Below are 14,766 nucleotides of genomic sequence, written 5' to 3' on the forward strand. Positions count from 1 at the left end.
GTGTGTATGTATGTGCCTATCTCATGGGTGCGTCCGTGGCATTCAGGAGTATCGGCCCTTCCCATTTTGTGTAGATGGGATCTGTCATAATAGGTCCTATGTAGTACCTTAAACTGGATAAGGTGGAGGCGGGATTTAATAGCAACCTCTCGTGGGTGCATCAATGCTGCTTCCCAGTCAGGGTCTTCCATGGTTCCCAATTCTAAGTTCCCACTTTGCGGTTAATTTTATGAGATTATTATTTTTTTACTTTTTGTATGCCCCTGAGACTCCTTTCTCACTAATTTCCCCAATGAGAAGTCTCCCCTCTAACGGGGCATATTCAGGGATCTTCTCCATGTCTACACTTTGCACTCTCCATGCGTGGGCCATCTGCATATATTTGTGTAATATTGTTTCTGGTGCAGTTCATACTCCTTTTGGAGATGTGGAAAAGTGGAAAGCTCTCTACCATCTAGTATGTCTTTCATTTTAGAGATGCCCAGCACGTTCCACTTCCCAAAGTCCTTTAGTTTTACAAGTTCTCGTAGTCTCTCCCCCTCCCAGAGTGGAGTCTCTTTTGTGATTTGGTCGTTCCATTTCATCTGCCTTTCTGCTCTCTTCCATGCACTTATCACAACCTGTGTAGCTGCCAGAAATTCCCTAGCTCCCTTTCCTCCATAAGGTAGTGGATGTGTGAACGTGTCTCAAATTGTGCAAGCTCTAATGTGTACATAGGGTGGTCACCCGGCATGTGCTCCCAGTCGTTAATAACAATTTAGTGGGCCGCCCAGTAGTATGCCTTAATATCCGGAAGCGATATCCCCCCGTTATATTGATTTTGCTGCAAAGTGGCAAGCGCCACCCTCGGGGTACCACCGTCCCATAGGAATATCCTTAGCGCCTCATCCATCTTACGAAAACCTCTTATGGGAAGGAGTAATGTGTATTCTGAAGTAGCTATAAACATTTTGGTAGTGCTATCATTTTATATAGTGCTGCTTTCCCAAGGAATGCCAGGGGCAATGATTTCTATCTCTCAATGTCAACGTTAAATTCCATGATGGCTCGATATATATATTTTGATTTAGGCTTTAGAGTCTGTTTGCTGAAACGTATATGCTTAGTTATTCTATCCTTTCTTTCTCAATTTTGAGCTGTCCCAGCTGTTCGAAGCCTTGGGTTGCTGGATAAAGGCAGGATTTCTCTCAATTAATTTTGTATCCTGCGTGTTCCCCATATCGTTCAAATGTTTCAAAGATGTATTGGAGGGTCTCACGGGGTGTCCACTCCTTTCTTGATACGTTGGAATCTGAAGTCTTGGTATTGGGGTGTTCCCTAAATACTCAATTTAGGGGTATTTAGGGAACTACGGGGTGGCAGCCAATGGGCTACTTACCCTGGGGTCACTACGTCCCCTAGATGACCACTTCCTGTGGAGGGTTGGCATCACCCAGTCCCAGAATTTCTAATTCCACCATACACGATATGGTGGTAGTCCTAAAGTCGTGTTTACATCAGACTAGTTTACCCTAGAGATGTGACCAGCCTGGCAGTGCAACACACCTCCTGCATACTCATTTTTCCGCCTGACCAGGTGCCAAAGGGCTCTGGACAAAGGGGGTCAGATTCCTCTCCTGTGAGGGAGGCCAGATTCACATTTCAAAGGTGGGGGGCTCTTTGAACCCACCTGCCTTGAAATGCTAATTTATCAGCCTTTCCTCTCCCCAGCGCAGGCATTGATTCTGACCTCCTAAGAGCAAAGGCTGAAGGGTCTGAGACTCGTCTGTGGCAGCAGGCTGGAAGGAACCAGTCAGCTAGCACACTGGACGGTTGGTAGGTTTCAGGGTGTACCTCTAAGAAACACAATTGGTGTATGTATTAATAAATTAATCACTGGAATCAGTGTGGGTTTATTAAAAGAGAGGTGTTTGATACCAAACACCATATGTTTCAGTGACGTCATTATGTAGCTGGGGGAACTTGTTTTGACCAGTGCGCAGTACATCCCTTCAGATGGCTTCCCTGTTCACTTGCATTATGTAGTAATAGAACTAGACATCACAGGGACATATCTGCTCATGCAGATATGTCCTCACATTAAATATAATGCACCCTGCCTTAGAGCTCAAAGGCCTGCTGTAGGGGTGACTTACAGTGACTTTGGCATGCCACACGGGAGTGTGTCATGTCGTGGTTTCACTCACGGTTTGCACCATGTCATGCAGCCTGCAATGGCAGTCTGTGTGGAATTTGTATGTAGGGCCCTTATAATATGTATGTAAATCCCATAAGATATGCGACAGCCATTAGGGGCCCTCTTTATTACCCCTGTCCTAGGTACCATTTACTAGGGACTTACAGGGGTGCTAAGGTCCTTAGCCAATTGCAGCACAATCAGACAACACCTTGTTTTAGGGAAGGAACACTGGCACTGAGGTTTGGTAGCAGGCCTTAGTGCACTCTCAGAGTGGAAAATCAGCATCAAGTAGCTAAAAAGGGGGCAAAAAGTAGGGGGTAACTTCAACAAAAGCCCAGTTCTCTAAAGGGGCTTCATGATGTAGAATCCAAAAATTGCTGTGGAGGCAAAAAATCTTCTTTTTCCCCTTTTAATGTTTCCTCTTTAGGGGGCACAGCATGCAGAAGGTACAAGCTTCTTCCAAAGGTCAGTGTTTCTGAGGAATCTAGAATAAAGCTCCTCTCCTAGCCTCGTTCCCTGGTGATTCGCTGGCTGCCTTTTTCGCCTTGTAGAGCAGCCCAGTAATCCACCTTTGGGAGGCTAACTCTGTGCCAGGTCTGCTGCCATCTGGGATTTGCTCTCTCTCATCTCGTCAATGCCACAGCCCCAGACATGAGTGGATAAAGGCTTCTGGTACATCTCAGTAGGTTCCTGCAAGAGTGCTGTCCCGAAAACATTGCTGTGAGATGCCTTGAAACGGACCCAAGTCTGAAAAATTCAGCAGTACTGAGAGGTGCTATGTTTGTGTCCTCTTAAGTCACTGAGGAGGCCTCTTTATCCTCGGTTTCAGGGGAGCTGGAGCTCTCTACAGGGACTACAAAGTAAGATTCAGGAGCACCCCCTGGTTCCCCTCCTCCACAACAACTCCACATGTTCCAACATTCTTGCCAGCACTTGGGACCCTCTACCAGTGCCTGCGCTGGAGGCAACAAAGATGGCAGACTGCCTTCAAGGTGGCTTGCTCTGCTCCCCACATCCCATTTTTATTAAGAAATAACTTTTATAAAGCACACAAGGCTGAGAATCTTAACTCCACAGGGGTTTCCTTAACAGAAAATACAGACATTTGTAGGATGTGTTGCTGTAGATACACATGTTTTGCAGACACACTACAGTCCACTGCCAAGTCCAGAACCAATGACATTTTCTCTGAGATCGTGGAGGTCAGTCTTCCAGAAGTTTGTCCAACTTACGAAAGAACTCTGCAATGGATCAGCTTCCGTATAGGACTTGACTTCGAGTGGTGTTGACTCGGCTTTCTCAATCAGATCATATTAAGAATGAGTATTGATGCAGCATAATATGAAGACAACGCCCTTCCAATTCTGCCTAAATACATCGGGTGTGTAACTTCTACTCGTCTCCGGTGCACAAGCAGTCAACCTGTTTAGCATGTAAGACATCCAAGTGCAAGAAGATCATACGCTATCAACACAAGCACGGCTGAGTATGCCACAAGATGCAGCATCGACACTCACTTGCGACTCCAGATCTGTTCGAACCTGAGGACATTATCAGCACCAAATGAAAGGAGCTGGACCTTCAGGTATCTGCTGGTGCAAAGAGAGCAAGCCAGGAGAATTTGTGCTACGATGCTGCAGAGGAGGAACTCCCTTTGTCCCACAGCACATGCTCCAAGACAAAACCCACCCTCATTCCTCCATGCTCACTCAAGGATCAACCTTCGGAATTGACCTTGAAAGGACCCTCATGTCAAGGCCAAGCACTGCTCCTGTGGTAGTCAGGCATCAAGCCCTAAGACGGGCCATAAGAGGCCTGACCTTCGGGTCCACCTCCAGGCCTTGAGATCTGTATGTCCCCGAGTCCGTCCTTGGCTCTAGCAAAGCCTCCGGCAAAGAGCACTGAGCCTCTTCATCCAGCCATGTCGGCTAACCCTAAACCCCAGAGTTGAACTTGGCTTTGAAGCCGACTCTGAGACCCTCCTACCACTGCCTCCAAAACAGGCCTCGGTGCCAAAATCAGACATGAGGAAAGTCCCTTGCACCTTCAAGCTCCTTGAGGTGCCTTCTGGCAGCCGGCGGAAGATTTTCATTTACTCGTCCACAGGGAAACCTAAGCTCGACCACCTCTAAAGGACCAATCCTAAACAGCTAACATACCTAAGAAGAGCAAGCTTTCAAGAAATTGATATCAGAGGAGCTACAGTCCTTTTTAATTCCAGAGTCACCACAGTTCTCCTCTCACTCTGACCACATCCATTCAGATCATGGAAGCCCTCATGAGTCTAACGATCTATACCACGGCACTGCCACCTCCGCGGACAACCCTCGGGAGGACTACCATATTTATTTCCGAGACAATCCCGAAATGCAGCCCTACGCGGTTGAAGCCTCCTCCTAAGATGGCCCCACTGCCTATGACGTCATACAAAAGATGTCAGAACACCAGGAAGTGATGCTCCACATGGTTTGAGGAAGAGGAAGACTTGTTGGTGGAGACTGTGTCCAACACTGAGGGATTTGTCCAGTACCTGCCCATGCTAAAGAGTGTGGTGAAATGCACTACGGATAATTTCAAGGACCCCGTCAAAAATCGAGTTGTCACCCCATGGATTGAAAAGAATTCACTGTGGCTTCAGGCGACTCCATTTACATGTGGGGCCAAGTCATGCAATTCTTGTCCTGTCCTGGAAGGTAGCCTTCCTGGTTGCTTCGACCTCTCGCATGAGAATCGCTGAGCTGTAGATTTGACCTTATTCAGATGCCTAACAATAGATCAATAGATTCGTTTTAAGAAGAAACCTTAAACTTCTTCCAAAAGTTATGTTTCCATTGCATGTAAATCACACAATGTTGCCGTTTTTGAGTAGTAATTTTTTAATGAATCAAAGACCATCAATTGAACAACTTCTGCCAAAATTGCTTTCTATCCTATTAGCACAGGAAGCTTTACAATGCAAAAGCACTAGTAAAATCACAATGGCACGTACTTTAATGAGATTGTATTATTAGTAATAGGGGTATATTTATGAATGAACTTCTAAAGAGACTAAGCACTGGTAAGGCCAATAGGTGTGGCTGTAGTGTTCTAAATCAATCAGACACAGGCATTCACAAATGTTGTTCCTGTGCTTTGCATGCACACAGGCTGTTCATCACATAACACACTGATCCACTGGCTTTGCCATTGCTTGGAAAAAAATAGCAAAAAGTCTTGCATTCTATCTTGAATGGATGTAGAAACCAACACCATGATGATTGAGTGTAATCTTCAGATGTAAAATAGTCTCATACATTTCAACGGTAGTGCTTCTTTGAGGCGGAAACATATACCAAATAGCCAATAGCATGTGGTGAAAGAGTAATACTTCTCTGGGTGGAGTCAAAACCGCATCCATGTTTATTTTAAGAATTAGTAACAATATTTCTTGCAGACAGCTGCACTGTGAAGCCAGACCTAAAAAAGGTGAAACATGTTTTGAACATATCAGATCTGGTAATATTATATTACCTCTAGATGTGTTGCTTTTAAACATAATACTCTTGTGGAAAAGACCCCGACACCAACTAACAGTCCAAACCTCTTTCTTAAGCCTTCATGTTGATATTCGCATCAGTACATGAAATTCAAGAATTGCCTGTGTCAGAGTTGACATATTTTCATGCTCATACACCAAGAGCTATCAAAAGAGCAAACACACCATACATTACACAAATGACATCATGGGCGCGCCCAATGGCTGCTCTGTGAATAACTAGATCTATAAATATTAAAGAGCGCCCCCATGTCCACCTGGATCTGTTCAGTGCTGTGAGAAAATCTGGAGGGATCGACAGCGTTCTATTTTCTATTTTCTGTTCTTTTGGGTGAGCAGCTACATCAGGAATAATAAATCAGAGAGTCAAATTGCTGCTGCACCATTTGTCTTAGTATCTCCAGGAGTAAATAAAACAGTAGTTGCAATTTTATTTTCCAGACTTTCTTTTGGTTCTTCAGTTGTTGTCATTCTGTGAAGAAGCAGATGACCTGTTTGGAATTGTACAGTAACCTCCAGTCTCTCATGTTTGCAGGGAGGTGGACTGGTTTTCATTGGCATGCGTCCTCTTTCTGCTGATGTTCGCCCCGCTCATCGTGTACTTCTTCATCATGTCCTGTGACCAGTTCCAGTGTTCTGTGACCCGCCCCATCATGGATGTCTACACCAGAACGTCCCATCTCTCTGACATCTGGAACAGGACTCCACTTATGAACTGGAGAGCTGCAAACATTTATTTTGTTTGGGTTACATTTCAGGTAAGTGCTTCATTGTGAATCACAACTTAATTACTCAGCTGGCAATAATCTTTCAAAGAGAAAACTGCATTTTATGAGCTTACTCATCTACACAGGTCATTGTATGTGCAGAACTCGCCAAGCCTGTAGGGTCTGTCTGTTGTTTTGGGAGTGGGGACTACCTCAATATGCTTTCAGAGTTCATAATCTGCACTAGAAGTGCAAATGCCAGCTATGTATGTTGGTTAAAGCTCTATTACAAGTCCTATAATACAAAGTATTAGGCTTCTCACAACACTGAATCACTCAGAGACTAATAATAAAATATTTGCTTGGAATTGTAAAACATGGATTTTTATGATCATTATTGTGGGGGACAAAGAGGAGAGTACTAGTAAAGTTTGCAGCAGAGAATCTCCTATTCTCCATCAGTTCCCTACCCCTGAAGCATCTGTTGGTCCCTTTTACCTCCATGTTGCTCCTTGGGTGTGTGACATATAAGACGCATTCCTTGTATGCCTTTGATCTAGTATACTTAGCTGACTTTCTTTAATCTGGAAGAAACTCCAACAGCTTAAAAAATATATATTTGGCACTCCTCCCCACCACTAAAAAAAATCCATTCTGTAAATACTTTCATATGATTGCCTACTTACATGTAATTGAAAGTTAGCAATTTAGGGATACTTTTATACAGCACGCCCGTGCTCAAAATCCTCGTTAATCCCCTGGTCAAGGATGATGACCGGCAGCTCTTCGTATTGTATTAGATCCTCACATGACTCCCAACCAGCCCCAGATGGAGCTGACAAGAGCTCATTATGGCTCACCATAACTATTACAGCATCAAATACATATGGCTGCAGATGAATATAACAGGATACAGAAACTACAATGCATGGCAGCCAGAACATGTTTGAACCTTTGTAAACACAAGCACATAAAACCTACCTAAAAGTGCTCCACAATCTCCCCGTGGGTGCAAAGAGCAATTCAAACCCTCTGCGGTGTTCACAAGGCCTACTGGAACGAAGGCCTAAAATATCTGCATAAGAGGTACCCACTGTATGCCAACTAGAGATCTGTACTGAGCAACTATACGCTTTATAAACCATGTTCCCTTCAAGTTTCTAAACTTACTGATGCCATAAACCCAAATCTGCAAGCAAAATTCTACCGCAAGTAGTTCTGAAAACACGTGGAAATTTGCTTTCAACTGAACGTGGGGTAGAGCAGGGGCAGTGGCAAGACAGTATTAAGCTAGGTTCCCACCCCCGCCCCATGTGGAGTCCACCCCTTCTACCTGCTTGATGCATATATTTGTCAAACCGTGTTAGCACTTTGAAGTATTTGGAAATGGATGCACTTCTCTCTATAACAACTAATAAATGAATAAATATCTACTATAATAGAAAATAGCACACTAACAATGTATGACAACACAATAAATACAAGTCCTGAAACAAAACATTCCAGGTGGGGTAAGAAACCAGTTATATATTATGCTAACTAATAGGAGAAACCTGGATTAGTAAGTGGATACACATTTAAGAGGTATGTCACCAAGCATCCTGCAAGATCACCGCCCGCCCAAAGATCTGAGTCATCTTACTGCTCTCAGGGAAGGTGAAGTTTGAACCTGTTAGACTATGGAAGCCAACTCCCTGAGCAGGAAGAAGATGAATTAGCAATTACTCTCTAGAGTCGGCCAGTGGTGAGAAATGCATACCTTCCAGTTGCTCCTGGTGTTCCTAACTAATATTACTGCACTGTGAAGGTATTTGGATGATGATATGCGGGGCTATTGAGGTGAAGGCTGACCTAGGTATTAAGAGGACACAGACATTTATGTCATTAATTATTTCTAAGATGTCATTTTGGTGAGGTGACACACCCTTATTTCATCTAAACTGGGCCATGATTCTAAAGCAGTGCACCTTAGAGGACAGTAATGCTGCTTATATCAATAGTTTATACTTAATATTGGGTTCCTTCTGTTTAGGCCAAGGGGCATACATGACTTTAGTCCATTCAGGTTTACACCTGGGAATCTAGGGGAGACGCTATATTGCTTCGCAAAAACCCACCTTTCACAGGTACAAAGCGCTGGACTGACCCTTTGGGACGTTATGCAGGTTTAAAACGGGTATGGGAACATCAAGACGTCACACTGATCAGTGTCTACGCACCCCCCCAGCTACAGTCATCCACATTGGGAAGGTGGCGGATATACTTTTACAAGCAGGGTCCACACTCCACCTCGTGGGTGGGGATTTAACAACCTCATGGCGTCAGACTAAGATAGGACCGGTTGGCCTCACATGTCCCCTCGACGCTTCTCGCTAAGTTCACTACCACTTTGGGACTAACTGTCCTATGGAGGCGAGCACACCCACATGCTACAAATTACTGTTATTTTTCTGGAGCCCATCAGGACTTCTCCCATTTAGACTACATTCTAGCACTGGCAGGGAAGGTAAGCTCAATTCGACGGGCTGAGTACTTGGCCCGGGTACTATCTGACCATTCGCCTCTATTGATACAGGTAGGCAATAATTCAAAGCTGGCAACGGGCTAGAAGCTCTTTGCCTGGGATCTATGTGATCGTGAGGTAGCAATTGGCCTGAGAGTAGACACCAAGCTCTGTTTTACAGAAAACGAGCGTTCAGTCAAGTCCAAGCTTACATTGTGGGATGCCTATAAAATCGGTCATTCAAGATAGAGCGCAAAACCTGGTGGCTCAGAAGAAGAAGAGGGCCTTCCACTTGTTGGAGTGGTCAGAAGCTCAATTGTTGGAGCACGAAGGAGCCCTGAGCCTAGAGCCAGACCCCTCGGTCCTTAACCAACTAAAGCTCCTTAAAGAGGAATATGGTGCCTTAGCCCAGGAAATGCTAAAAACCAAATGCTAGCCACAGTTCATGAATTATATGATGCTGGAGTAAAGGCGGTTAGACTATTGGCCTGGTTGGCAAGAAAAGAATTAGAGGCCAAATGGGTGCACAGGGTGGTGGGAGCAGATGGAATGGTGATTGACTCATATAGGGACATAGCTGAGTCCTTCGCACAGTATTACAAAGATCTGTACACTGCTAGACCACTACGACCAACACATCAACTCTCAACCTACTTAGACGCAATCGTCACTCCAGTCCTAGATGCTGAGTCCTGGGACAAGCTAGAGGCTGAGATGTCACTGATTGACATCAGGAACGCTATAGACCAACTGAAACCCAGCAAAACCCCTGGGTCTAACATGATTGCAGTGGAATTCTGTAAGAGATATGCAGACCTCATGGCCCCTCGTCTTCTTGACATGTTTTTAGAGGCGCACCGACCCAGTGCTCTCCCTTTCGATTGGCAAAGGCCAACCATAGTTGTCATCCATAAAGATGGTAAACCTAGAGAATGGTGTGGCCCTTATCGGCCTGTTCCTTTCCTGATACTGAAGTCAAGATCCATTCGCTATAACCTAAGACGAGCACATAATTGTATCAATGAAAGGCAAGGCCGTAGGGAGCCTCGTGTTTTACTGATGCTCGACACTGAAAAAGCGTTCGATGCTGTACATTGGCCTTTCCTCGAGCATACATTGGTAAAGTTCAGCTTCGGTCCTAGCTTTAGGAAATGGGTTTAACTGCTATACCAGACGCCGTTAGAAAACAAAACACCTTGTCCTAACTGGATTTAGTTCAAACAATAGAATATTTTCAAACACTTTCGTGAAGTAAAACACGAAAAGGGGGCTTTACAAATTGCCTGTTCTTCAAAATACTTTTAGTTTATTTCACATCCTTATTTTGTGTGATAAAGACAGAACAACTGTACATAATGCAAACATATATATACAATATAAATGACAATATACTACACAACACCCTAGCAGATTTAAACATTCAATCATCAAACAAACTTGGCCAATCCATTCATACCAGAAGCTGACTCATACTAAACTAAACTAAATGGTCCTTTGACCACTACTCCCTTTTGAACACAGATTGTTGTCCGTATTTCATAAGTGTTAAGACATTTACTTTCTTAATATACACTTCAGAACCCACATGAACATTAAGGGCAAGACTTTTATATGGAGTGTGTGGTGGACCGACTGGTCGACGCGTTTCGAACCTCTATCTTTGTGAGGTTCTCCTCAGGACCAATAAATTCTTAAGAATAAGCGTCAGCATATAACCTTGACCAGCTTTGCGTTTGAAGACGATTCAACCAGCTAGAGCCGGAGCCTACGATTTCTAGTCTGCTTCGTACCAAAGGGTTGGTGTAACAAACGTTCAAGCGTTCTGTTTGCTGTAAGTGGTCCTTCTCAATTACCGGCGTCCCGCGAGCCCGTGCAGCTGCAACAGGGACAGTCCCTGTTGCAGCTGCACGGGCTCGCGGGACGCCGCTAATTGAGAAGGTACCAGTCTCCGATGGAAACTAATGACTGAGAGTACGACCACTTACAGCAAACAGAACGCTTGAACGTTTGTTACACCAACCCTTTGGTACGAAGCAGACTAGAAATCGTAGGCTCCGGCTCTAGCTGGTTGAATCGTCTTCAAACGCAAAGCTGGTCAAGGTTATATGCTGACGCTTATTCTTAAGAATTGATTGGTCCTGAGGAGAACCTCACAAAGATAGAGGTTCGAAACGCGTCGAACAGTCGGTCCACCACACACTCCATATAAAAGTCTTGCCCTTAATGTTCATGTGGGTTCTGAAGTGTATATTAAGAAAGTAAATGTCTTAACACTTATGAAATACGGACAACAATCTGTGTTCAAAAGGGAGTAGTGGTCAAAGGACCATTTAGTTTAGTTTAGTATGAGTCAGCTTCTGGTATGAATGGATTGGCCAAGTTTGTTTGATGATTGAATGTTTAAATCTGCTAGGGTGTTGTGTAGTATATTGTCATTTATATTGTATATATATGTTTGCATTATGTACAGTTGTTCTGTCTTTATCACACAAAATAAGGATGTGAAATAAACTAAAAGTATTTTGAAGAACAGGCAATTTGTAAAGCCCCCTTTTCGTGTTTTACTTCACGAAAGTGTTTGAAAATATTCTATTGTTTGAACTAAATCCAGTTAGGACAAGGTGTTTTGTTTTCTAGTGTATTCGGCTCAGTTCTGCTGGTGTTTTGAGCCAAAGCCCAGTTTTGGTTTTTTATACCAGACGCCGTTGGCATCAGTGAGAGTTAACGGGGTAGTGTGGTCTGAATTCTAGATAGGACAGGGAGCCCAACAGAGTTGCCCCCTCTCTCCTGTTTTATTTGGTCATATAATAAAATCACTGCCATTTAGGATACGTGAACACCTGGAGGTCCGTGGCTTCAGAATAAACAATCTCCCTATACGCGGATTACATTCTCCTTTATGTTACCAAACCTTCCCAATCCCTCCTGCTACTTCTCCAGATATTGGATGAATACAAAAGCTATTCCGGATGTCGTATCAACTGCCCTAAATCGCTTCGCTACCTCCCACAGAAGAACACGGCGATCGTCCCGCTTCTCAATAACCTGACCCACACCACTCTGGGGTTCAAATACCTGGGTATATTTCTAACCCACCACCAGAAGATATGCCAGGAATGCAATCTAGGGAGGGTTATGCGTAACTGATGAGAGGACATGGCCAGATGGACTGCCCCCACGCTGCTGGGAAGAGCGGCAATTTTTAAAATGATAGCATTACCCAAACTACTTTATGCCCTTCACCATACATACTACCCCATTTCCTCTGCAATATTCATGGCAATAGAGGGAGATCTGCATACACTACTGTGGGATGGCGAGCATTCCAGAATAGCCCTAGCCACGTTCCAGCGCAACCAATACAACAGCGGGATTGCCGTACCCAACATCCATGCGTACTATTGGGCTTCCCATCATCGGCTCAGGCTGATTCAATTTAAAATGTTACACTGAGTCTACTATGATAGGCGACATCTCCACGCCATGGAGAGAGCCTCGGATCCGTGTTGCCTGAGATGTAAAGCCACAATGGGCTCCTTTTACCATACAGTGTGTAGTTGCCCAAAAATATAGGTCTACTGGAGAGCCATCATAGGGGAACTTATGGACGTGTTTTCACTATCCCTCCCGATGGACCCCAAATTGATCCTGGTGGGTATCCCCAATGATATAGACCTACCACAAGCCCAGTTGTTGTTCAGCAATTTAGCCCTGGTGGTAGCCAAAAGGGATGTGGCCCATCACTGGGGCTCTGCGGAGGGCCCCATGTTGATGGAATGGAGAAACACCATGAAATGTACATGATCGCTGAGCGAGCTACCTATGTCAGCAGGGGCTGTCCTAGGAAATTTTCATAATGTCTGGGATAGTTGGAAATCGTTTTATGCCTTGAAAGATTTGGTGGATGATGGGGTACGAGAGGGCATTGGGTGAAAGGCATCTCATACCTTGTCAAACCTGTGCGTGCCTATCGGGTGATGGTTTGTTTTTTCCATTCCAGTGTGACTCCGACGATTGTAATTGGCTATTGGGGGAGAGGAGGGTATAGTTGTTGGGGTTTGAAAAAGACATTGCATACTCCATGCTTGTATACTCAGTATCCATTACAACTGCAAATGCCTATTGACAAATGCTATGTCATATTTGATTTCTTTATAAAATAAAAATATATTAAAAAATATTTATATATATATTATGTTCCTTCTAGGTTTTCTTATATATGTTTATTCCGGACCTGTGCCATAAGTTGCTGCCAGGCTACGTTGGAGGAGTGCAAGAAGGGGCGCGCACTCCTGCTGGTAAGAACTATTACTTGAAAAGTCATGGCTAGGGTTGCTGTTAATACCTTTTAAGTGAATAATTTTTGTTTTGTTTTTTGATTTATCGTTTTATTGTAACAGAGCAGTAAAACACGCCTTAAATCATAGTTGTTTAATACACGACCAAAGATTGTTACATAGATTCAAGGGTTAACCTTCGTTTGTCATCTTTTGGCCCTGACACTATTCGCCATCTCATAGTCCTGTATCACATTCAGTCAGCTCCTGATCAGGGAGTGTATTGTCTCCCCCACAGGGGCCGTACATGTGGTGAATAATTATTATTGATCATTTGAATAATTATTCAACTTAAAAAATAAGTTGTGAACTTATGTTTTATACTAACATGTATTCCAAAGAGTGGCCTCAAGACTTTTGCTGGTAAAATCTTTACCGTTAAAAACCTGTCCTTCTTTTTATTGTTTTGAAAGTTGTTTATGTGAATTAGTGTTATTCTCTAAAAAGTGTTTTCAGATATGTTTCAGTTTAAGTCTTTGTTGACTAAATTTTACAGAAAAACCATAAAACAATTGAAATCAGTGAGCTAATAATCCTTTTAATACTTCGACTTATAAAATTTAATTTTACATCTGCATGTTAATATTTATCAGTAAAACATAAGATCCTAATTGTAACAACCTGATAATAATCTGCAACTATTGATTTGCATTAGTAAAATAGTAAAATATATTTCAGACCAAGGATAGAGCAGCATGATTAGGAGAGTTATAGTGAGTTAGACGAGCTAGAAGCTGCTTATTTAAATAATATCTTAACTTAATTAATTCGAAAATCACTTACAATTTTATTACAATAACCATTGATATAATGAATTCATTTAATATTTAGAACAATGTCATATCAAAATCGATCAACAAAATAGTGCCCATAAAACAACAAAAATTAACATCAAAGTCATGCAAACCATTATTTTCTGATGAATATTTATTCAAAATAAAGTTGGAACCGAACAGGTGATTAAATAAAAGTTCAAAGCAACCATTAAAAATACATACTTGACATAAATTTTCTTTGCTTAAAAATAAAACCCAAACTCTGTTACCAGGGTGATGACATAATTATTCTTAAGCATAAAGAGCAACTCAAAACCATCAACTGGCCTGCTCCATCTCATTTCAAGTCCAAATGTAAATTATTCCAAGACTTGTTCCTAAACAAAATCTCACTTCTCAGAGAATCATATCCACTACACTCAACTCAGATATGAAAATAAACTACCATCAATATCTTCATACTCATGATGCAAGTTCTGTGGAGTTTCTGTAGTTACTGAAGTCATCAAGGATTTAAGGCCCACGTTCTACTACGACAGTATAATTCCGCCCTCAACAGTTAAAAACTCCCAGCAACTATGTTATCGACGGCAGCTTCTTATTAACTTGTTACTCCAAAATGGCATCTATCCAGACATACTGCGAGTTTGGTGAAATGGTTTTGTTAAGAAACACTCCAGTAGATCCCAATGAGCTCACTAACTTCAGGCTGGTCACTTATCAAGCTTG

The 14,766-nt window shown here is 43.0% G+C and overlaps 1 protein-coding gene across 2 annotated transcripts in view; it reads left to right on the forward strand.

The window, feature by feature from the left end:
- DHCR7 (7-dehydrocholesterol reductase) overlaps window positions 1-14,766 on the forward strand; it is a 116,982-nt gene that overhangs the window by 78,305 nt on the left and 23,911 nt on the right. For both annotated transcript variants that reach the window (XM_085643581.1, XM_085643582.1), the window contains exons 3-4: window positions 6,250-6,472; window positions 13,132-13,222. In XM_085643581.1, coding sequence (XP_085499707.1) covers window positions 6,250-6,472; window positions 13,132-13,222 — 314 coding nt within the window. The remainder of the gene's footprint in view (window positions 1-6,249; window positions 6,473-13,131; window positions 13,223-14,766) is intronic.

This window comes from Triturus cristatus, chromosome 3_1, assembly GCF_964204655.1.
Source record: "Triturus cristatus chromosome 3_1, aTriCri1.1, whole genome shotgun sequence".
Lineage (NCBI taxonomy): Eukaryota > Metazoa > Chordata > Amphibia > Caudata > Salamandridae > Triturus > Triturus cristatus.